The following is a 25,352-nucleotide window of genomic DNA, read 5'->3' as shown; positions in this document are numbered from 1 at the left end:
CTGGCTCTTATTATCGGACGGTCATCCGTCCTAACCAGTAACCAGCATCACTTCCTTTTCTTCAGCGCAACGATAAGTACGTTGGAGCAGTACGATTTGAGCCTACTGACTTGCGGTTCGTGCCGGAGGCTGGAGCGCACGGTTCTTCACCGAATCACCGCCCACTAGGAAGAGAGTCGCCATCACCCGGCCGCCGTTGCCGCTTGCATGTCTTGATCTCGCAGCCGAGAATGGAGAGGGAGTGCCCTACGACGGCACGGCCGCACGGCGAAGTCGTGTCGGGACTCGGGAGGCGCACCGGGGAGGTAACGTCGCAGCCTCGACCAACCTGGGCCGTGCCCGTGCGCCCCCCGCGCGGCGCTAGGGAGCGCGTTCAGGGTGGCGGCGGTAGCGTCCGTCCGTGAGCGCGTGGAATGGATAGAACGGGCCCGAACAGCGGCAGTACATGTGACTTTTGAGCCGAAAAGCCCCATAACTTGTCTACTCGTAGCATGCATGATAGCATCGGATGGGCCAGGAGGCGAAGGAGGCCGGACGGGCGTTTCCCGGAGCAAACCAGATCTTTACGGTTTCTACGGGCCGAACGAGCGATGCGCATTTGTAGAAGAGAAGACAGGACTCCCTGATTCGGCCCAATAGAACTACTGTAGAAGGAAGCAGAACAAGACTCCTTTATTTTTTTTCATTTATTATGCTTATATTTTTTGGCTCTCTATATAAAGTGAAAATAGTATTATTCATGTATATCGGGAGAACCGAGCTATGCTCGGTTGGCAAAGTTGGCTGGTTGCCAGTACGCCCGCCCGCGTTCGTAGGCCTAGTGCAGGTGCTCACAACGGCTGTTCACAACGGCTCCACAGGTTCTCGTCTCCTTGCTTTTTAGCGAACAGGATATGGCACGCCTGTCCCCTCGCTGGATGTGGCGAGCTAGGCGAAGCGGGTAGTGAGCTCAAAAAATGATTAGTACTTTAGGCTATCTTTAGTAGCTACTTTAAATTTTTATTCTTAAAAATATTATTACAACATCTTTTATCATTATTACAGCATCTCTTATTTTTTTATCTCCAGCAGATACACTATTTTCTACCTTCTACTTCTTTTTTTCTCTTTCTGGATCCGCTATCAGTCTCTGTGAACAGTATTGCTACAGGCAGCCGGATCTTCAAAATGCCTCTTCTGCTGGAGATGTTCTTAGGCAATCGCCTGGAGCCGTGTTTTTTATAGCGAGCAATTTTTGGAGCCGATTGGAGTTGCTCGTACGAGGAGAGGTTCTACGTGTGTGTCCTTGTACGGATGCATACATGCAGTCTCATCGTCTGAAGGCGATAATCTATGCGGCATACTTCAGGCGTTAATTATACAGAATACATATCTCGATTCAGTACAGTGGACCCTATTGCCAAAGCACGCTCATCAGGATCATCTCCTGTTTTAATAGAACTGACAGAATTATGAAACTCCTCTTTTCACCTTCTCATCTCTTCTGACCGAATCTATCTATCTGTTCGTGCACCATCACAAGTCGCGCAGCATGGTAGAACAAAAACAAAACCTGACAGACCGATAAGTCAGTGACCATCATCGATAATAAGGAAAATGATTACTTTGAGAGACTGGCTACGCGCGGGCCACCTGCATCTCGATATATGCATTTTTCTTCTCGAGTATTTATGGGAATATTTCCATCTCCAATCCAGAAGCTAGGCAACACGACACAGAAGCACACTGCAGCGGCAGAAGCGGTGTGGGTAGCAGTACTTGCAAGTGGGGGCATCGCATTGTCATCTCATCACCTCTCACACATCTCCCATCCTCTCTCACCTCTCACTTCGTCACCAGTCACCATTATTACCACCCAGGACTTGCAAAGGCCGAAAGATCGCCACGCCACTGGCACTGTGTGCGCTTGTGGACGAGGTGTCCCCGAGCACTGCTACGCGCACGAGCAACCGCAATTGCAATTGAACGTGAGTTTCTTTCCCCAACACCTAAGGAAAACGAATGATTTCATGTAATATTCTTCCAAAAACTTATAACGTTCAGACGTTTCAAATATTCACAAATCTCTTTGTTCTGAATAAAGCCTTAAGAACGATTGATGGTTTAACTCGCTATTAATGGTTCACGGAGAAACTTGGTGCACCAAGCAACTCTGGTGGTGCTTTGATCTAAGACCTCTTCGAAGTCAAAGTAGTGTCTTTCTCTGCTACCGTACAAGTATTTCCTTTGCACTTATAAAGTTTTCTATAACCTTTGTCGCTCTTCTTTTTTTTCTTCATGCAAAAGTAACATCTTATCCACATTTTGAAGAATTCCAAGCGAGAGCTTGTTGCCAGGTAGCCGCCAGTGTTATCCTTGTAGCCGGGAAAAAGAAACAGAAAGATCACTGTAGTGGTGAGTAGTGAGCGAAGCCATCGAGTGGCTAGAAATGTGGTGGCCAAGCAGACGCAGACTGGTAGATCTCGCGGCTGGGCTGTGGGGCGGGGCAGGGCGATGGGGTGGCTTTTGCCTTTACTGATCCCGACCCGACCCGGCCACTGGCACTGGGTGCAGCCATGCCGTGTAGCGCAGAGCAGCTGAGGTGCGTGGGGAGGCCCATGCGGTTGCCATGTTGGTTCACAGTTGCCGGGCGCGGCAAACAAAGGCTGCGCCGTGGCTGTGCACATCCCACTGCTGCGCGCACCTGGCCAAAAGCCAGCCGATCACGACGCCTCCTCACCCAGTGCAAGTGGCCCCTTGGCCCTTGCGTTGCAGTGCATGGATGCACGCTCGCGGGTCACGAGGAGCAGCGATATTATTATCTCGCCTCCCTCTTTATTTTCTGAGGTCTAATTAAATCGCTGTGATGAACTGCAAGCGTGTGGTTGCACGTCGCGGTATTGTTTTATAGAAACTTTACAGTACATTATGATACTAAATGGTGAAGAGTATCATTGTTGTAATTCAACCGTTCATTTTAGTAGGTATTATTGTAATTATCTTGATACCTTTAGGGGTAATTACGTCATTGACTGACCGGATTTCGGACCTTCACCACCCATCATCTACCGATTAATAGAGGGTGAAAACCCTAATAAATAAAATGAATAGAATAAGTGAAAACTTATTTGAAAAATAAACTAACATTTTGACCTTTCCTAATTAAACATATAATTTACAAGTTATCATAGTTTTTTTTTCCAATCCTACCCTTATGATACCCATGATACTCTTTAATGATACCCATGATACTGATGGGCGATAGAGTATCATTGAGCTAATCTAAACCACCAGATGAAGAAAATGGACGGCATACACTCATTTAGGTGTACTGTAAAAATCCTCTTGTTTTATTCTACTGCGAGCTAGGGAGACAGGAAGGGGGCGGAAAGAGGGAAGGGAGGAGAAGAAACGGAGGCAGAAGATGCCGAGCATCGCGTCAAACATAAGATGTGAGAGCACATTATAAGGGTACGTTTTTATAGTTTTAGATCATTTAGCTTTTACAATCTAAAATTAAAATAAATAGATAGCTTTTTATGATCCACTTGTTGGATCATGTAAATTAAAAAGCTATGTTTTTTTTTAACTTTTTTACAAATTGTGAAAATCTGTTTTACCGAACTGTCGAATAAAATTTTTAAAATCTATAATCTAGACGTTTTTCAGAATTTAATTTTTTATCATCCCAATCTACAAATTGTTGTTCAAAATCATTAGCTAAAATAAACAAATACTAAGACGTGCGAAAGCGAGCTTAGGAAACAGTTGCGGTTTTGGATGGATTATGCGAAACTGAGACTCGCTAGGTGATGAGTGAAACAGGACTTTTTGATATTACAAATTATGTCGGTTTCTAAGTACACACCAATTAATTAGCGTGATGGTACAGCTCACACGTCAAGCTGCGTATCCAAAGTTTGGGGAAGATGATGCATCTTAAGTTCCTAGAAACATCAAGACCCAGATATGAAAAAGGTGCCACTAGCCATCCACGGATGTCTCGTCCATTTCATGGAACTATTTTGACAACATTTTAGTGTTGATGGATGCCTATGGGGTTCCCCACACTACAGTAGCATTTGGGCTACTTCAAGGATAAACATCTTTTTCATTGACGATGCGTGGGCCCCCTCTCCAGTGGCAAAGGAGGAGGGGAGCCTGTCCCTCGATGAGTGACGATGTATGTTTTAGGTTTCCCCAGTGACGATCTCAGTTCGGTTATTTCGGGTTTTGAACCTCGTCATCTTCTCCGGCGATGATGTTGGTAGCGTCATCTTTGGTGGAGCTTTGACGAGGTTAGTAACTCTAATATCGTATATGAATAGATTAGAGTCGTTTTGTCATCTACTGTGTGGGTTTGTGTTTCGAGTCGTTAGGTCTCTCGCTAGCGATTGCGAAATTGTTTTACGAGTGGTGTTTTTAGTGCTTTTGAAGACAACATCGTCAGATTTGTTGCCTAAGTCCAGGGAGGAGGTGGCTGAGTTCATTCAGAGAAGCTTGCGCGTGCCGGAGTTTGTCGGTAGCGACGCCACGTTAGCTCGTCTGCACGTATTCTATGCGGTGACCTAAGGAGTGGAGCCTCTTCCTAGTTTCGGTATGGGCACTGGGTTATGGATCCGGTGTTCTGTTGCACTTGTGACGGTCCATCTAAGAAGAAGGTGAAAAGTACGAGGACCTATGTATATTTATCTTATAAATTTTCTTTCTTTCATGGGTCTCTTTGAAAATGAGGATGTGTTCTACAACCTTCTAATATAATCTGATCGCTTTCGAAAAAAACATTTTAGGTCTCTTTTCGAACACAGTTTTTTCATAGGATCAGTTGTAGAAAATCGAATCCTATAGAATTGCTACTGTTGCTGCTTTTGGGATATAGGAATGATTCCATCCAAATCCATACGATTCTTGTAGCTTTCCAGTGAATCGGAGGAATTCCAAAGGAAAAAAACGAATCCACTCGGAGTGGATCGAGCTTTGCTCTGTGTGTTTTTCCCTGTGTTTCCCTGTAGCTCATACAAGCAATTCATGTCTTACAATTCCTTTGTTTTCTATCCGTCATCCTATTCTATTTTGTATTTTTCCTAATCCTATATTTTTTTCCTGTTTTACGTTCCAAAGGAGCTAGCTCTTAGAGTTGATCTTTTCTGAATACAACAAGCCATGTAGATAGTGGGACAGTAAATCATGAACCGGCTACTGGTAGCTCTTACACGACAGTATGACGGCACGAAGACAGCGGCAAGCTAGCTTCACTGCTGTGACGCACGCAAAGCTGTTTACTGTAGGCAATATCCTAGTACTGCATCCCCCCTAGACCCTAGTTACTCTAATGTTAGCATCGCCGGGAAAAAAAAAACCATTTCAAATCTGTCAAAACAATGTTTTTGTGACGTAATGGACTACGATCCACAGGGCCGGGGATTCCTGGGAAATCTCGAATCATCATTAAAAAACTGAGAGCATACCACTGCGGGTACGTACGCAGCCGTGTTGTGTGGCGATAGGAGTATTTTGACCCGGAGGAGAGCTAGCCGGCCGGCACTTTCTACTACTGCTAGAGGAAGCTAGGCATGCAAGGCTGGGAGGCAGCAATGGAGAGAGCAAGGGTAGGGACGGACGGCACGGTCCTGGACGGGAGGGCTGCGGTCTGGGGGCGATGTGCATTATGGAGGAATCATTTAGAGGAGGCGCGAAAGCTGGGGAAGGGAGGTGCCTCGATCGGGGGCCGGGGACCGTGAATCTCAAAATCCTTACTCGAGGTTCGTGGGTGGTCGCGACTGCGAGTCACTTCTGTTTGGGGCCTGGTGCCAAAGCCTTGAACGTGGAGGACTAATCTATATCTACAGATTCAATTTAGTATAACTTAATTAATGAAGTATTTATTTAGATCTAGTTAAAATAACTAGTTATTTGATTAAATTAAATTAAAATGGATTTACGCCCATCTCAATACGAGATAAGGTTGAGGCGCATAACACCAATAAATAACTATGAATCTATACTTAGTACAACTAGTTATTTTGACTTAGTTGATTGAGTAAAACTAAAGTGGATCAGGTCACTTCACGCCTTCACGGCTGTCCCTGTGCGAGACTGCGAGTGGCGATATTTTTTAAACCAACCGTTGATCCTCTGTGCCACGCAGCATTGTAGTTCCGCTGCATATTTTATGGATGTATTGTGCCTGCCCATTGCTCTATCCATGGAGAAGAAATGTATAGCAAGAGAATGGCTATTCACGTGTCGTCTCCATGGTCAGTCGGACATATGATATATAGTTCATATGGCCGAGCACCTCCAACTGGAGAAGTAGTACTACTATTTGCCATGTCAGATCAACGTAGAAAATGCCGCAGCACCGGCACGCATGAACGCACAAGTGCGCAGAGAGACGCGCAGGCACGAACGAACGCACGCGCATGTGGCCTATGGGAGATTGGCAGGTCAAAAGATCTCACGCCCGGTTCAACCCCGGCCGGCCCAGCACCACGAGCGGGCACAGAAGCAAGCAACGTACAGCTCTGCCAGCCGTCTACAGCACCATTTCGCAGCAGTCCCGAACTGTTTTGTTGATTGCAACAGTGCCGCAGTGCGAGCAGACGCGCGCGCACACGGCACGCATGCACGCGCGCGCACGGCACGGCACGGTACCAGCGGCGCGCTCGTCGTCCTGAGGACCTGAGCATACATACCCTCGCCGTCGTCGCAGGCGTGTTACTGCACGGCACGCACCTCGCGTGCGGGGCCCCGCGCGGCGCGGCACAGGCGGGGCGGGCCCGGCAGCACGGCGGTCGTCGGCAGAGAGCGATGGACACGGGCAGGGGCAGGGAGCCCGCCTCCAGCTTTTGACGCAGCGCGCGGGCCCAAAGCGCTGTTCCCCCCCGCCTAGCTCTGCTACTCCCCAGCTCTGTTCGCGTCGAAAAGCCGAAGGTGGCGGTGTTCTTGTGTTGTGCTGGCGGTGGCGCCCCCTCGGCCCCGACGCCCACGGCCATCACCTGATGCACCACAAGCTAGGGCCCAAACCCATTCGATCGGGGCATCAACTTTCAAGGCCAAGGCTTGTGTTGCGATCCATAATCAAAGGTGGTTAAGGACTTAAGGTGTTGCTTTTTTTTAAGCGTTGTCAATTGCGATACAAGTCGCGTTGAAGCAACAACGGGGACATCTGAGACGACGTTGATGCAACCTGAAAAAAGATCACGAACTAAAACATGCTTGAGTACGCCCATACCTAGGATATCACGAGATAGACGTGGTCGTCAAACATCTAGTCATGGAACTGGGGCATGCATGGTTGCTAACTGTGTAACGTACACAGTGTACACTGTGGCATCTAAAATGGTAGTACACGCAGCTCTGTAACGTAACTTGTCGATATGATTGAACTGCGCAGAACTCGCAAGGCTGTTCAAACATGTTTTGGCATATTGTCTAGCTAGCTCACCAAACAGACATGATAAAGTAGATCGATCTTTCAAGTCTTCACGCCCGTCGTTTGGTCCAGGCGACAGGTACCATGGGCGGACGGTGTAGAGGGAACAGGCGCAAACACCTTGCTAGTAGGTGCTGGATGTGTGTTGGTGAGTGGTGGTGAACTCATCATGCCCCGTGTCTTGGGATACTTGTTGTACTTGCCCAATAAAACACTAACATGTAGCACTAATCTTATTTTGTTATGGACATTTGCAGTTTCTCACCATGCAGCTTTTCTCAGCCTTTGCGAAACAAGCTGCTTAAATCGGTGCATACGAGAAATGAAGCGTTAAAATAAGGGTCGTGCTAAAAAATCAATTGACTAGAATTAGAGATGTTTCAGTTGACAATCATGGACCGTCAATTCGCGATCCGACGGTGCAGAGATCATCTTCAACCTCACGCTCAATTTCTTCTACCACTCGTCAGTGTGTTCGCTCTTGCCTCTGCCCTCGTCTGCGTCCCCATCACAGGTCCACCCCCACCATGCTAACCCATCGTCGCACGACATCCCTGCCCTATTTTCACTCACCATCGGTCTAACCACCGACCGTGGCCACTGGCACTCGCCGCCTTACCGCTTTGCCCATTACTTGCCTCCTTCGTCAAACATGCTATCCTCATTTTAAGCCCGAGAGCCATGAATCCTCATTGGCAACCTCCAACCCTAAAATCCTATCCATGGCTGGCGCCACGTGTTCACATATTTAGTTGATCGATGTGTAGTAAATATGTTAAAATAAAATTTACAAAACCATACGACTTACTCTGATTTTTGTACTTTTTAGAGGGGGCAGCATCTAAAGTACACCCTCCGGTAATCAATACGTGCCGTTTTGAAAAAAAATCAATTAAACTTTTAAAATAGTGTTCTAATCAATTCTGGAAAAGATCTTTAATAATGTTATAAATTCAATAAATTATATATATATAAAAATAAAAATAGTGGTCTAAGATATAGTTTAAAGACCATATTTTATTTTAAATAATATGTATTTATGATCAGAGATATTATGGGATGTACCTAATAAATTAGGTAAAATAGGAAGTGTCTGCCATGGTCTGGGTACTACACAGTACCACACTACTCTACTCTCCAGCACTCAACTAAATTAAATTGTCTATCCTACGGATGTGGCGCGGTCAAAAGCTGTGTACGGACGGCACGACCACCTCTCGTTTGGGAGACGACCTTTTTTCCCTTTAAATTTTTCTGGTAAACTATAGCAAGATTAAGAGGGGTGTGCCATCGACTTTACCAGTTCGGAGTTTGGATGCAATTATGCAAATCATGAGCCCCACCGATCTTGAGCTTTTTAGAGGGCATGTTTCCTTTCAAAAGCTAGAAAGTTATACTCCAATAACATCATGAACAAGATATTGGGATATGTTGTTGGAGTTTGGAACCTTAAACTGCAACAAACATTGCATTATTAGTCTCGGCATCGAGCTACATGAATAGAGATCGATGTTGACACTCTTAACCTTGAAAATATACCAGTATATGATCTGGTCACAAGCAGTTTATTGTCAATACGTATTTTGGTACAGTGATTTACCAGCCAATGCTACAGAGACATCGCCATGGTTGGATCGCTACATGAAATGTAGGGTGCAACTGCATGCAAACTACGTATGCTAGCTAGTAACCTTTTGCGAGGGTGGAGTAATTTTGAGGACGCACGTAGTTGTAGTAGGCTGCATGTACTCCGTAGTTTCGCAGCGACCAGTTAAAAGGTGAAACCTAGCGTGGAGAATATACCTGCCCGCTCCTGTGTAACGTCACGTCATGTACGAGTAGGTCGGAGACTCGGAGGGGACGCATGCAGCGACACAAAAGAATTCAAAATATTTTTGCACCCCGTGCTTTGGATAGGTCACGTCACGCGGTACGATCGGCATGCATGCCGCACACTTAAGATTGACGTGACAAGATTGCTCCGTACCCGGCGTCTTTTCTTCGTTTTTTAATGCCCTGTGGTGTCACGTACCCCTACCCCCCAATACGTGGTTAGTGTCTGCAACGCCGGGCGGCCAGATTGATCCGGCGTCGTGGCGCCGGAGCAGGTGAGCGTTTGGGGCAAGTCGGCAGCTGTTGGGGCGACAGGTGCCACGAGTTAAGCCGGCAACGCGACCGTGATCATGAAGTGGTTGCAACTCTTTGACAGTTCATTCAGTCAGGCCTTATAACAATCTGGATTCGGTTAAAAAGCTCATTTCCGCCGTACTAAGTGACTTGTAAATTAGGAGAATCAGTTTTTAAATTATAATTATTTGGTTTTGCTTTTGTTTTTAAGATTAAAATCTATAATCAGAATGAGATACAGATATGGCCTAAGAGTAGTGATAATATTCACAAGGTGCCGCCAAATTAAGCAACATAATTACTTGGGTAAATTGAGCAAGATGCCATGAGAGTACTAGAAGCTCGATCCAGGATGTCGTTACTTCCGGAATGGCACGTTTGGGAGACTTGGCTCCAACTAGGCTGGATGAGCCAACTACGGTAGGCTGGATCACAGAAAAGTAGCTAGGGCTATGGGATACTTGTGCGCTACACAACACCTTTCCACTTTGGCAGCGAGTCTTCTTAGGCAAACCACGCAGATTATAGTGTGGGGAGAAAGTTTCACGAGATGCTACTACTTCATCTCCACACCACTAAGCATGGGAATCGCTCTCGATAGAATCTATTCTGTGCACAGTTTCTCATGAGATCAGCTAGATGCCTAATCAAACCATGTTACTAGAAACAAACGCTGAAACACATGAATTTACAAGGAAGATCGCTAAACCAAACAGATCAAATTTAAACCCATGGCATGGCAAAACTGGACAAACACGTAGTAGAAGCTTAGCTGCAACACTAGCAGATGAGATCACACACACATACACAATCCATGGCATGGCATGGCACTGGCAGGCAACAGAGTTGGGCCACACGGACGCCAGTGACCAGTCAATCCATCCATCTGCGTCCACGCGGGTGGTGGTGGATCTCCATTGCGGCCGTGGTCATACTTGCACCGTACCCCTTCCCGACAGACGCTTGCATGAGCCCATAAAATACGGCTTTTTTTAATGCTGCTGCTACTACTACTTGCTTTCCGCCTTTTTTATTTCTCTCTCTGTCCTCCTCGCTATCTCTCTCCTCTGCTTTATTTATTCAAAACTCGTCGCCTGACGCCGCAGCCATTCCGTCGCACTGCACTGTGGCGAACTCGCAGTCTCGCCGCACTACTGCGCTGCGCCCCGGCGCACACCCGCTACCCTTAAATGCCCCAAACCTAATCACCCCCTCCCCCCTCTCTCTCTCCCTTGCAGCCCCACCCCACCGTACTCTACCCACACCATGGCGATCTCCGAGCTCGGGTGAGCTGACGAGGTAGGCGTCCCTGATCCTCCGTATCGGCGCGGCTTGCTTTTGCGCTGCCGTTTCCTAGCGAGCGGGGTCTGATGCGGTGGCTCGGCTTGTTGCAGAATGCGGCCGATTTGAGGTTGGGTGATGGGGTTTCGGGCGGATTGGTGAGGGTGTAGATTAGGTTTTGGTTCCCGTCGTGGGAGATGAGCTCTTCGTCCGCGGTCAGCATCGGGCAGCCGCTGCCGCCGCCCCCGCCCGCGCCGCCGGCGGAGGAAGGTTGGTAGCTAGGTTTTGCACGCTTGGCTTGTGCCCTGAGAATCGATTCGTTTGCTTACTGGTTTTGTGAGTGCGTGTGCGCTGTGCAGAGAAGAAGTGCCTCAACTCGGAGCTATGGCACGCGTGCGCCGGCCCGCTCGTGTGCCTCCCGACCGTCGGCACGCGCGTCGTCTACTTCCCGCAAGGTCACAGCGAGCAGGTGAGCTAAACTGCCGTGTCTCGCTCGGTGTCTGATTCACACCTGCGTTGCGTGCATAGTGTTGGTTGTTTTGCCTGCCTGCGTCGGGGTTGCTTTGATCGTTCGCTTGTGTTTCTAGCTAATGCGTCTGAATACTTGTGTGAAGGTGGCAGCGTCGACGAACAAGGAGGTGGACGGGCACATACCCAACTACCCCAACCTGCCTCCGCAGCTGATCTGCCAGCTCCACGATGTCACAATGCATGTGCGCAATTTTCTCGCTCAACTTTCTTAGATGCGGCAATCCGTCTGGTCCGTTTCTGTATCTGCGGAAGCTGAGCTGAGCTAAAAAAATTGTACAGGCGGATGTGGAGACGGATGAAGTGTACGCTCAGATGACACTGCAGCCGCTGAACCCGGTATGGCATCGGGGGTTGATGATTCGCGCTGCTGAGCTTTTGATGGTTGCGTAGTGTTGATTTTGTCGACTTATTATGGTTTTGGTTGTGTTGATCTGTGTAGCAAGAGCAGAACGATGCGTACTTGCCCGCGGAGATGGGGATCATGAGCAAGCAGCCAGCGAATTACTTCTGTAAGACGCTGACGGCAAGCGACACCAGCACGCATGGCGGGTTCTCTGTGCCCCGTCGTGCTGCGGAGCGCGTCTTCCCCCCTCTGGTGTGATGAGTGTAATTTGGGGCGGTGTTCCTTTTGTTTAGCTGCATGGATTGCTGGGTTTGCTGTTGCCAATAACAGGTGGTATAGTGTTGTTTGTAGGATTTCACACAGCAGCCTCCAGCACAGGAGCTTTTCGCACGGGATATTCATGATGTGGAGTGGAAGTTCAGGCACATTTTCCGAGGCAAGTTCGGAAACATCTCTCTAGGCTTCTTCTTATCCAAGAAAAAAAAACTAATTCAGTTATTCTTTGATCTGTTTTTTGATTGATCAAAGCAAATTCTTAAAACATTTCCAAGTGTGCCTGCAATAATATAAATCCTTGCACAATGCCATTTAATCTTTTTAAAGTCAAAAACCAGTCAATGTGAGTGTTTAATACAATCAAGGGCATACAAAGATGAAAATTCTGGGAAACATTTATTGTATAGTACATTGAAACCTTTTCAGTTTTAATACGTCTGGATAGTGCAGTACTGGATTACTTATGAGTTGCCCAAGTTGCAATTGACAGGAATAATTCTTCTGATAATTCTGAGAGAGTCAGGTGCTAGAGAATTGCACATGGGCCTCTGGATGTACTGATGTACATTTTTTTTCTGGCTAGTACAAATGTACCTCATGTTGGTTCTTTTCTTATTTTTTAAGGATTCTCTTTCGACAGAGTTTAGCTTATTTGTGGTTGATTCTTCGGTCCCGGACATACTTACTCTGTATGCCTGTAAATGCTAAAGTTGGAACACAAATGTTATGATACCCATGAATGAGGGCTGATTAACTATACTGATTGTGAAATGGGGTCGCCAACACTAAAAATGCTGCTGACAAATTGAACTTTTTAACACCCATGTTGCTATCTTTTGTACTAAATATTCTTGTTTTTCACAGGCCAACCCAAAAGACACCTGCTGACTACTGGCTGGAGTGTGTTTGTCAGTGCTAAGAGACTTGTTGCTGGAGATTCTGTGCTGTTCATATGGTTTGGCCCATTGTTTCAATCCTGCACTTGTGAAAAAACTAATTGAGTAGGACTTACTCTTCATCTACTGATTTAGGAATGAGAAAAACCAACTTTTGCTTGGAATCAGACGCGCCAGCCGGCCACAGACTGTGATGCCCTCTTCTGTTCTTTCGAGTGACAGCATGCACATAGGGCTCCTTGCGGCGGCAGCTCATGCTGCCGCCACCAACAGCCGCTTCACAATTTTCTATAATCCCAGGTGACTTGGACTGTTTGATTAGCAAATGGTAATTCAACGTTTCCTATGTTTCACTTGAAGAGAAAAATGTGCTTGCAGGGCAAGTCCATCAGAATTTGTTATACCACTTTCGAAATACATCAAGGCTGTTTTTCACACCCGTATATCAGTTGGGATGCGATTCAGGATGTTGTTTGAGACTGAGGAATCTAGTGTCCGCAGGTAAGGCAGCAGTACCAATATTTGCTTCTGTTTCTTGGCTTAAATCTTTTCTTTTTCATACAATTGAACACTTCCTCATCAGTTTTTCTTGGTTTGTTAGCACCATAGATGGTTTCACACTTATATGCAATTATGTTCCATCAGACTAAGTTTCTGAAAAATCTCATAAATAAGTTACTAAATAATTGCAGGTATATGGGGACAATAACAGAAGTAAGTGATGCCGACCCAGTGCGTTGGCCTAGTTCCTATTGGAGATCAGTGAAGGTAAGTTTTTTTTTTCTTCTTGATTTTTCTGATTAGCTGTCTGCTTGGTTCGCTTTAAGATCTTATTCTTGTTTTGCATGCCGGATTTTGTATTCCTCTTTTCACATCAGAATTAAGGATCGTGTGCCTTTTCTTATATCCTTTTTCACATTTTTGTCCTAATTTTCTTCTGATCCGCCCTTCTGGTTTTCATCGAAATAGTTTTGCAGCTGTTATAACTTTCAGATGTTATATTACCAATCATCTTTTTTTTTTTTTGCGAGAGAATCAATTGCCAGAGTGAAACCTTTGTTCTTCTTTATTAATCGTTCTACACACTTGTTTAATCCTGTCATTCCATCAGACTGAATTAAATTTTGATACTGCAAATAGTCCCTAACCACCATGTCTTTGATAATATAATGCAGGTTGGTTGGGATGAATCAACCGCTGGAGAAAGGCCGCCAAGAGTTTCTCTGTGGGAAATTGAGCCATTGACAACATTTCCTATGTATCCATCCCTGTTCCCTCTGCGAGTAAAGCATCCATGGTATTCTGGAGTTGCTGCTCTTCATGGTACACTTCAGATTCTCCTCATTATCACTACGAGTCCAGCTCCTCGGGTGTTTGAGCTATTTTCCTGCTTATTTGCTATCAGTGTTTCGGTCATCTTACACCAGTGATCTGGAAGTTCTTTTCCTGCATGTTACATCTTTTCTTTTTTCTTTTTTGGGGGAGCAATTTAGACACTTCACACTGTATGGTTGCATTTTTTTCAAATCACTGCATAGTACCTGCTGCATTAGGCAACAATTAACATAAATCTGACCAAAATGACCTGGAGTTGACATTTTTGGACTTAAACCTTTTTATTAATTCGAGCCATGGACATCACCTGGTGTGATTAATAGATTTTAGGGTAGAAGCCTTTTGGCATCAGCTGCTGGAAAAAATGTTATTCATGGTGCTTTTAGATCCAACAGTTGATTAAGGAAACTTGGCAGAATGTTGACCTAAGCTAAATGTAAGCAGGTAACTATGCAACCGCTGAAGTTTCTTGTTTTCCATCATGCTTTGATGGAAACTAAAGTAAAATTGTGGTTTAAGTGAAAGCTGGATATCTTATAAGCATGTTTACCAAATTGCCAACATTGAAGCACCATGGTAGACCAATGTTATTTGCTGAGGAGAACCGAGTGATAGCTGGGTTGGTAGAGCCTCTAGTTGAGAGGCCGTCCACCCGGGCTCGAACCCGGGTGCTCGCAAAAAGTGGGTACCTCCGTAATAACTGTTTTCAACGAGTTTCCTGGACGGTTCGGTACTCCCCTCCTTTTAGACGAAGCCAGGGAGATCTCTTCTCTCCATGGTCGAGTTTTTTTTTTAATTTTTTTTTATGTTATTTGCTGAGGCTCTTCATTTATACGCTATACAGATTGTCATGACTTTTAGTACTTTAGTTCTGTTTTATTGTGAGAAATGAGACAGTAATCTACTTATTATTGTTTTCCTTCTTTCCACTCATTCTAAATTTCTAATTCTGTCTTTTTTTTTATTAATTGTTGTACTGCACTTAAGATGACAGCAATGCTTTGATGTGGCTGAGAGGAGTTGCTAGTGAAGGAGGCTTTCAGTCTTTGAACTTTCAGTCACCTGGTATGGGTTCCTGGGGACAACAGAGACTCCATCCATCCTTACTAAGCACTGACCATGATCAGTACCAAGCAGTGGTTGCCGCCGCCGCCGCCTCTCAGTCTGGTGGTTATCTGAAGCAGCGATTTCTACACCTTCAACAACCTATGCAGTCCCCTCAGGAACAGTGCAACCTCAATCCGCTGTTGCAGCAAATAGTTAGTCCTGAGGCTCAAAATATTCAATCTGTGCTCAGCCCAAGTGCTATCCAGCAGCAGCTCCACCAGCTCCAGCAAATGCAGCATGCTCATAATGATCAGAAGCAGAAGATTCCATCGGATCAAACTTATCAAGTTCCTAGCAGTGCGGTTCTCCCCAGTCCAACTTCACTACCAAGCCATTTGCGTGAAAAATTTGGCTTCTCCGATCTTAATGTGAACTCTTCAAGCTTCATCAGCACTAACAGCAATGAAAACATGCTGGAATCAAACTTTCTTCAGGGAAGCTCGAAATCTATGGACTTGTCTCAATTCAACCAGCCAATAGTTAATGAGCAGCAGCAACAGGCATGGAAGCAAAAATTTATGGGCTCACAATCAATGTCTTTCGGGGGCTCAGTTTCACTTAACTCACCCACTAGCAAAGATAGTTCTTTTGAGAACAAAATCAGCCGTGATGCGCAGAACCAGTCCCTTTTTAGTCCTCAAGTTGACAATTCATCCCTACTGTACAATATGGTTCCTAATCTGACTTCAAATGTAGCGGATAGTAATATATCAACGATTCCCTCTGGATCAACATACCTGCAAAATCAGATGTATTGTTGTCTGGATGACTCTTCTGGTTTATTGCAAAGTACAGGAGAGAATGATCCAACGTCCAGAACATTTGTTAAGGTGAGTGTGATAGATTATGCCTTCACTAAAACAAATGCAAGTCCCTTCTCATGTAACCACATAATAAAATGCAGGTTTACAAATCAGGATCAGTGGGGAGGTCATTGGACATCACCCGGTTCTCTAATTATGCTGAACTTCGAGAGGAACTGGGTCAGATGTTTGGCATTAGGGGTCAATTGGATGACCCTGATAGATCAGGCTGGCAGCTTGTATTTGTTGACAGGGAGAACGATGTGCTTCTCCTTGGAGACGACCCGTGGGAGTAAGAAACCATTACAGGGATTCTAGATTCAGTTTATGATTTTTAACTACTGTACAATTTGAATTTCGTCATAATCTTTATAAAAATTTACACTGCATAGTTTATGCTGGCATACTTTGCCCATGGCATTTGGAGCTACTCTCTGTCATATCGTAAAAAATTACTAGACCTGATTGTAAGTATACTACAGTAACACCTTAAATACGAATTTAACCCCACAGCTGGCTCATGAACATGTTGAGTTTTGCAAAGCTATACCACACATGGTAACTTTATTTTTTGGTCTATCACATGTTTCAAATACGAGACAGAATTTTTGGCATAGAGCCAAGGTAGGTGTTTTATAGATTTTGTTTTGCCATTGTTGGTTTCCTGGCCACCAGTTTATAGCTTATCAAGTACTAGGTTAAAGGGCAAGTTATAAATGAATATACCTTCTCCATATACTATCAAACTTGAACAAGTAGGACCATATTTGTAATTTAACAATATCATGAGTCAAGCATAGTGTACACGGTAAGTTGGAAGATATGGGGGTACTGACACATAAATACTTTTTTACACAAGCACTCATCATCCCTTTTTCAACACTAGCATATTGATTATGACAAGATAAACTTTGTGACAAATCCCAATTATGCATTTGTTTTAGATATTTCAAATTTCTATTTGAACAAGTGAATGACTATAGCACGTCTGCGTTAAAAGGAGTTTGCGGAGGGTCCATTTAATGTTGTATCCCAAAATATCAATGCTTTTGTTTTGCGTTTTTTTACAATCATATAGTTCAAAAGATATTAGGCGAGTAAATTAAAACTCCATGGTGGACTACGTCGTTTGTTGGATAATTATTATTTTTTTGTTCGAAAAGATATGGTTTGCATACAAACTAACAGCTTTGATCACCTCTCGTTGATATCTATGGTGGTATGCATTTTTAAAAGATATACATGTTATTTTCAAACTTCTCAATGCCTATTGGTGATCCCAAACAAATCCACATGTCTTTTATTCTGCCACACATCTTATATGTGTATTTATACATACATAAAAATTCGGAGTGCATTGTTCTTGATTTTTGATATTTTAATACGAGATCAAATTTACTTCTGATATTGATATCGTACTATTTCATTATGTAAAATGATTGTCTAAGTTGAGCATTTGTTAGTATTTGTGTCATTATGCATGCCAGTTATAAATCATCCTGAAACTGAGCTTGCTCACATGATGTAGGTCATTTGTGAATAGTGTATGGTACATCAAGATACTTTCACCTGAGGATGTGCATAAGATGGGAAAGCAAGGAAACGATCCACGCTACCTATCTTAAAGTGAAAGAACACAGAGCTGTTTCTGGTATTTTTGTTCATCCTGTTATTTTATTAGTCCACATGACTGCTTGTCAAACATTGTGTGTTGTCATTACTTTTATTGGTACAGTTATTTATGCTTAGATGACTATAGTGAATGTATGTTGTCAGCAAGTTTATATTTTGTAAAGCAATGTGACACATTTATCGTACCGAATGGTCTTGTCCGGAGCAGCCTTTTTGGTGTTAGCCAACAGCCCGCAGAAACTGTAAAACTAACTAAATTATATGGTTACTTCATGACATTTAGGCCATAAATAGCTTCCTGGTGGAAGTATATATGTCAACAATTCCCCTTTTACTGAATTAAGGATATGTGTTTTCTGTCAGAGTATAATACCCCTGAAAGAGTCCTTAGATGCTATTCTTAAACCCAAATCTTCAGAGTTGCGGTGAAAAATTGTATTTTCAATGCACAAAGCATATAAAGAAATTATGAAGCACACCATCTAAAATCTTGCTGGATTTTCCCAAAAAAAATGTAGCCACTGGTTTCTTCTGGTAGCTAGAGAAATAGTGCAGCTTAGCATTCAGGAATAATGGCTGGCAAGGAGAAACAAACTAAAGGATATATCTGCTTATACAATAGATCATGACTAAAATCTTGACCATCCAATGTGGATATATCTGCTTATACAATAGATCATGACTAAAATCTTGACCATCCAAAAAATGCTTAATAAACTGCCGAACAATATCTTTTGCTGAGAATTCCATCCAAATAACCGAGTAACCTCAGATAATTGCTGACTTATTCTGTTTGGGGCTAATGCCTTCAGATTACACACGTTGGAGGTCCCTACACAGTAAGATGTTCTAGGGTTTTGTTGACAGTACTGTCATTAATTTGACTTAATTATGGCAGTGCGCTCCTATTATTGTTATTTCGTTTGTTCAGCACAATTAGTCTCTCCCTTTGAAAGTTGTTTGAATTATTGTCTTACCTGAGAATAAGTTTGATTTAGAGTTTTCATTTAAGTAGCTATCAGGGCATTTACTACTATCCACTCATATTTTGACCTGGGTTACATTCACAGGCTCCCATGGCGATTCTGCAGCACATGGTAGCACTGTTGCGCTTGACGGTCTGCTCAATTGTGCTCGCATCTGTCGTCTCTTGCATGTGCACCATGCACGTCTTCAGAACTCCACGTTACCTGTATCCGGTGCAGGCCGCTGATATGCTGAACTGATATTTTGTAGGTTCCACTTAGGAATCAGTATCAGTGACTCTATCCTAGCTGGTTTGTAGCTCGTATGGCACTGTTCTCATGTCGCATCAAATCTTCAGACTTAATTATTAGTTGAAACTGTATCGCAATTCGTAAGCTATCTGTGTATTTGAGGATTCCTCAACATGCTTTCATCGATGAACTGCAATAATTTGAATGCAGGAGGATTGTTTCAGTATGTAGTGTTGTTCTGTGTCTGCTGGTATGATATATTTCTGTGATACGTCTAGCTAAGGAGTTCTCTTTTCTAAAACTATTTTATGAATTGCGACCACGGATATGCAGCTTCTTTTCATTTTTAAGTTGCAATGTTGCGATGGCGATGATGAGTTCCCACGGGGGCGTGGCCGTGCTCATGTATGACAGCTCCTGATTGAAGAGAAGTTTGAGGCGAGGAGACGAGGGGATTACCGTTTCCGTAGATGGGCTGTGTTTGCCGCCTTGCCGGTCCCCTAGTGCCGCTGCCCCTGCTCCCGACGCCGTGTGCGCTGAGCAGCCCTAAGCCATCCTCAAGTATTTTTCCTTCATTTCCTTTTTTCCCTAAGTCTTCTCTCTTCTTATTTTCTTTATTTTTTCTTATTTTCAATAGTTTTTCTTTAAAGGATGATCAGAGAAAGAATCCAGAGATGAAAGAAATGATTTTAGAATTATTTTGTGAAAGAAATTGTTAAAATATCGAAGGAAATAAAAATCTCTTTACGAAAGTAATATGACTTGTTAAAATATCGAAGGACTAACTATTTGCTGTTGGCTTGCTTGCTGCATCATAAATTTAGTAGAGCTATGCTAAACGTCATAGTTTCACCAAATTTCAAAGCACCCAATTTTATAGAGCAAGTCAGGTTTCAATTCATTTTGGCGAGCAGAAAAAAAATACTCCACAGATTTCATTTATCAAAATATCCATAGAGTTGGAGGTAATTAACTGCAGTTGCCACTGGGTTACCCCTGACTGGCTTGCCCATTCCCCCTCTCGAACGCTATGTGGCCGCCGCTAGTCTGTTAGCAGCCAATATTAGAGAAGGGGTGGAGAGATCAGAGAGGGCGTAGGACGACGAATTGAATCGGCTTGTTCATAACAACTCGTCGCAGTTCATCTTGGAGAAGGGGGCAGAGCAGAGAAGGGGAAGGAAGGAGTCTATCGTTATCTGTTACATCCTGCCTCCAACTCCAGCCGCGCGCCACACATATACGCGCCATTCTCACGGGCCACGCCCACGCCTATCGTTAGCCCACTCCGGCCCATTGATCCTGACGCTGGTTCGCTTGGTCCGTTTGCCACGCCCCGGCTGTGCAGCTTCTTCGGAGGTTTGCTCATCAGCGCTTGGAGCAGCTTGACTGGGTGCAAGGACCCTGACATTCCCCCTCGCTTGAGTGCCTGCTTGTCCCCAAACAGGCGCGTACGGAAAGGCTTGGCGAAGAGCTTCAGTATCCTCCCATGACGCATGTGCCGCAGGCCTGGACGACCACTTGATCAAGGACTGAGCAACTGATTTGTCACCACGGCGTATGAGACGGCGTTGAAGAACAACCTCGGGTACCTGCAACTGCACAGCACTGTCAGGTAAGGAACGATGTACCTGATGATCGCCGATGACCTTCTTAAGTTGAGAGACATGGAAAATTGGATGAACTGAGCTGTGAGCAGGCAAGTCCAGCTTATAAGCTACTGTCCTAATCTTTTGTAAGACACGGAATGGGCCAAAGTATTTGTAAGACAGTTTCTGACAGGCTCTGTTAGCAAGTGATGACTGAATATATGGTTGTAGTTTAAGAAAAACCAGATCATCCACTTCAAAAGAGCGCTCGGATCTGTTTTTGTCAGCTTGTTTCTTCATCCTCTCTTGTGCTCTAATCAAATGTTGTTGAATGACATTCTGCATAAGTTTTCTGTCAGCCAACCAGTGGTCAATGTCTGAAACTGGAGTAGCACTAGAAGAATCAATTCCAAAATGTTTAGGACTGTGGCCATAAAGAACTTCAAATGGAGAGTGTTTGTGAGAAGAGTGGCAGCTAGTATTGTACCAATACTCTGTAAGAGGAATCCACCTACTCCATTGCTTGGGACATGTATGAACAAAGCACCTCAAAAATGTTTCAATGCACTGATTGACTCGCTCAGTCTGTCCATCGGACTGAGGATGATATGAAGAACTCATTTGTAACTTCACATCAGCTAACTTGAATAAGGCTTGCCAAAACTTACTTGTGAAAATGTGGTCTCTATCTGAAATAATAGCACTAGGCATTCCATGCAATCTATAGACTTCATTGATGAAAACTTGAGCAACAGTAGCAACTGTAAAAGGGTGTAACAAAGGCAAGAAGTGACCATACTTAGAAAACTTATCTACCACAACGAGAATGCAATTTGCCGACCCAGATTTCGGGAGACCTTCAATGAAATCCATTGAAATTGTGTGCCATGAATTAGGAGGTACTGGGAGGGGCTCTAATAACCCAGGGTATTTGGCCCTGTCAGCCTTAGCTTGCTGACAAACAAGGCATGACTGCACAAAGAGATGAGTAGCACTCTTCATACCTTTCCAAGCAAAACGTTGCTTAAGCTTTCTGTATGTGACAGGAAAACCTGAGTGTCCTCCAATTGCTGAATTGTGCAGTGCTGTTAGTAGCTGGTATTGCAAAGGAATATTATTGCCAATCCAAATTCTGGACTTATATCTCAGTATTCCATCTTTGTAAGTGAAGTGAGGTACTGCTGAAGCATCAATTGAGAGAGAAGAAATCAATTGCTGTGCTTTGGGATCTTGAGCATAACCAGCACTAACTGCTTCAATCCAGGAAGGATGACTGATGGACATGTGGAGTAACTGATGTGGGGGATTTGGATGCCTAGATAGAGCATCAGCAACCCTATTGTCAGAACCTTTCTTATATACAATTTTGTACTGCAGTCCAATAAGTTTTGTGAAGACTTTGTGCTGCCAATGTGTGTGGAGTCTCTGATCAGATAGGTGAGTTAAGCTCTTTTGGTCTGTATAAATGATGAACTCAGCCAATTGAAGATAAGCTCTCCATTGTTCAATGGCTACTAGAATGGCTAGGTATTCTTTCTCATAAGTTGATAGCCCACCAGTTTTGGGACCTAAGGATTTGCTGATGAAAGCCACAGGGTGATTACTTTGCAATAAAACAGCTCCTACTCCTTTGTCACTGGTATCGGTTTCAATCTGAAATTGTTTAGAAAAGTCTGGTAGCAGCAGCACAGGAGCGTCAATCAACGCATGTTTAAGAGTCAAGAAAGCTGACTGATGACATGAAGTCCATTGAAATATAGAATTCTTCTTGAGAAGGTCAGTGAGTGGCCGGCTGATAATGGCAAAATGTTTCACAAACTTTCGATAATATCCGGCTAATCCTAAAAAGCTTCTTAGCTCTTTGACTGAATGATGAGTAGGCCATTCTTTGATAGCAGCGATCTTGGCAGGATCTGTAGTAACACCTTGTTCAGAGATTACATGGCCTAAGTAAGCAATACTCCTCTGAGCAAATGTGCATTTGGACAATTTGACTTGCCATTGATCTTTAGCCAGTAACTGAAACACCGCTCTGAGATGGTGGAGATGATCCTCAAATGTTTTGCTATAAATAAGAATATCATCAAAAAATACCAAAACACACTTCCTGAGTAAGGGAGCTAAGGTGTTGTTCATAGCTTTTTGAAATGTATTGGGTGCTCCTGAGAGACCAAAAGCCATGACTCTGAATTCAAAGTGGCCTGAGTGTGTTTGGAAAGCAGTTTTGTGCTCCTCACCTGGTGCCAATCTAATTTGGTGATAGCCAGCTCGAAGATCCAACTTAGAAAACCAACTAGACAGAGCTAGTTCATCCAAAAATTCATCAATGATTGGAATTGGGAATTTCCCTTTGACTGTCAGACCATTTAAGTGTCTATAGTCCACACAAAAACGCCATGTCATATCTTTTTTCTTGACCAACAACACAGGTGAGGAAAAAGCACTTGAACTTGGTTGAATTAACCCATTGGTCAGCATTTCAGAAACTTGTTTTTCGATTTCATCCTTTAAAGCAGGAGGGTATCGATATGGCCTAATGGTGACTGGTTGAGCTCCAGCAATCAGAGGAATATGATGATCACAGTTTCTTCTGGGTGGCAAGGTAGTCATGTTTGCAAAGATGGCAGAAAATTCAGTGAGCAGTAATTGTATCTCAGCTGGTATGGAGTCTGTAACTTGAGGGGGTTGCTCTGCAGTGATATGAAACAACTCAATGATGGTGCATTCAGGTACAGGAGGAACAAAACCTTGCAGAACAATTGAAGATCCTTGGTAAGGTATAGATAACCACTTGTGCTCCCAATGAACTTTCATGGGAGAAAATGCCTCAAGCCAATCCATGCCTAAGATAAGATCATAGGAGTGCAGTGAAATGATCTTGAGGGTGGACTGAAACAAATAGTCTTGAATATACCAATCAGTATGATGGAGTTCAGTTGTGCACTCCATGAGGCCTCCATTGGCGGACTGAACTTTAACAGGCTGAAGAACAGAAGAAACTCCAACTAACTGTGCTGCTATGGAGGCACTTAGAAAGGAGTGAGAGCTGCCAGAGTCCACAAGAATAAGAATATCCAAATGCTGAATGTGACCCTGCAATTTCATTGTGCGGGGAGTTGGTGTACCCAAAATAGCAGCATCAGAGATGGCCATTACCTGGTAATCCACTTTGTCAGCTTGCTGAGAAATAACTGTGATAGCATCATCCGCATCAGGAAAGAGTTCCAGGATATCTTGGAGAGCATGGAGCTGAATTGTAGGGGCACAAGTATGGTCCCTGCTCCACTTTTCCCCACACTTGTGACATAATCCTTTGGCTTTGCGGTAGGCACGAAGATTTGCCATCTTCTCCTCCACTGACTGAGACTTAGGCGGATCAGTATGACGGTGGGTGTCCAATTGCCTTGAACTGTTGTAGCTGGTTGCACTGGGAGGTGGTGGTAGTGGATGAGGGCCTTTAGAAATTCCTTTGGGAGCAGAATAATCCGGCTTGCGGTACTCCCATTTGCGTACTGTATCCGCCACCTCCTCCTGCAAAGATGCAAGAACACACGCAGTATCGAAGTCTTGTGGACGTTGCACTAACACCATGGACTTAATATCATCACGGAGACCATCTATAAACCTCATAGTGTAGTATCTGGGGTCTGTGACAGATTCATAGGCCACTAATTGATCTACTAAGGCAGAGAATTGGTCAATGTACTCATGCACAGAGCCAGATTGCTTGATGTGAAAGAGCTGGCGAATGAGAAGGTCATGCTCATCTCTACCAAATCGGTCATGCAACATGATGCAGAATTGTGCCCAGCCCATATGGCGCACACGGTGATCCACTGACTGAAGCCAGCGGGCCGCTGCGCCTGTGAAGTGCATTGAGGCGACGTTGATCCAAATCTCAGGGGAAACCGCATAGAGATCAAAATAATCTTCGCACCGCGACTGCCACAAGCGAGGGCTACTACCATCAAATGGGGGAAAATTGATCTTCGGGATTTTTGTGGTGTGGTATGGGGAACTGGTGTGATGAGTGTGTGGTGATCGAGTTCCTAAGCGACCAGCAGAATGGGACGTGTCCATGAATTGCTTAGAAGAATTGTGATCGAACGTACCCTTGACCGGGAGGTGAGTGTAGGTCATCACGGACCCAAACTCATGCTCCCGGTGTGAAGTGTCGACGCGGTGCCCATCGGGGCCGTCGGCTGGTGATCCGGCAGGTGGGCGCGCGGTAGCCGACAAGGACTGTCCGAGGAGTCCCGCATTCCCCGCCACTGGATCGAGTGCGATTCGCTCGAGGTGCTTGTTGAGCTTGGAAACCTGGAGTTTGACGGTGTCGACGACGCCCTCGATTTGCGGCTTCCAGGACTCCAACGCCGCCGCCGTCGTCTCGAGCGCGGCGATGCAGTCCTCTCGCTGCAGATCCAGCTCTTGAAGCCGCTTCTCCCACTTGAGGTCGGACTCCTCGAACTTGAGGTCGAGCCTGTGGTCGAGATGCTGCTCCATCGCCTCGATGATCAACTTGGTCTGCGGATCCATGACGCCTTGCTTCTTCTGGAGACGCGTGAAGTAATCGTGGCTCTCCAGCTTGCCGAGGATCGAACGTCTCTGATACCAGGATGTTAGCAACCAATATTAGAGAAGGGGTGGAGAGATCAGAGAGGGCGTAGGACGACGAATTGAATCGGCTTGTTCATAACAACTCGTCGCAATTCATCTTGGAGAAGGGGGCAGAGCAGAGAAGGGGAAGGAAGGAGTCTATCGTTATCTATTACATCCTGCCTCCAACTCCAGCCGCACGTCACAC

General features: G+C 44.7%; 1 protein-coding gene across 1 annotated transcript; it reads left to right on the top strand.

Moving 5' to 3' along the window:
- Nucleotides 1–10,593: 10,593 nt before the first annotated feature.
- On the top strand, nucleotides 10,594–19,188 carry LOC133888162 (auxin response factor 12-like). The gene is made up of 16 exons (XM_062328310.1): nucleotides 10,594–10,840; nucleotides 10,936–11,092; nucleotides 11,182–11,291; nucleotides 11,437–11,535; nucleotides 11,633–11,689; nucleotides 11,793–11,948; nucleotides 12,048–12,132; nucleotides 12,837–12,927; nucleotides 13,004–13,168; nucleotides 13,247–13,369; nucleotides 13,561–13,636; nucleotides 14,044–14,191; nucleotides 15,191–16,140; nucleotides 16,215–16,405; nucleotides 17,642–17,764; nucleotides 18,816–19,188. The coding sequence occupies exons 2-15, from the start codon at nucleotides 11,020–11,022 to the stop codon at nucleotides 17,736–17,738; spliced, it is 2,421 nt and encodes an 806-aa protein (XP_062184294.1). The 5' UTR covers nucleotides 10,594–10,840; nucleotides 10,936–11,019; the 3' UTR covers nucleotides 17,739–17,764; nucleotides 18,816–19,188.
- Nucleotides 19,189–25,352: the final 6,164 nt, after the last annotated feature.

This window comes from Phragmites australis, chromosome 13 (assembly GCF_958298935.1).
Source record: "Phragmites australis chromosome 13, lpPhrAust1.1, whole genome shotgun sequence".
Lineage (NCBI taxonomy): Eukaryota > Viridiplantae > Streptophyta > Magnoliopsida > Poales > Poaceae > Phragmites > Phragmites australis.
The sequence above is the reverse complement of the archived record's forward strand: the minus strand, read 5'-3'. Positions and strand labels throughout refer to the sequence as shown.

Coding starts and splice junctions, on each gene's coding strand:
- LOC133888162 (XM_062328310.1), top strand. CDS start 11,020: ATGAGCTCTTCGTCCGCGGTCAGCATCGGGCAGCCGCTGCCGCCGCCC. Junction 11,093..11,181: donor CGCGCCGCCGGCGGAGGAAG/GTTGGTAGCTAG, acceptor TGCGCTGTGCAG/AGAAGAAGTGCCTCAACTCG. Junction 13,637..14,043: donor CCTATTGGAGATCAGTGAAG/GTAAGTTTTTTT, acceptor AATATAATGCAG/GTTGGTTGGGATGAATCAAC.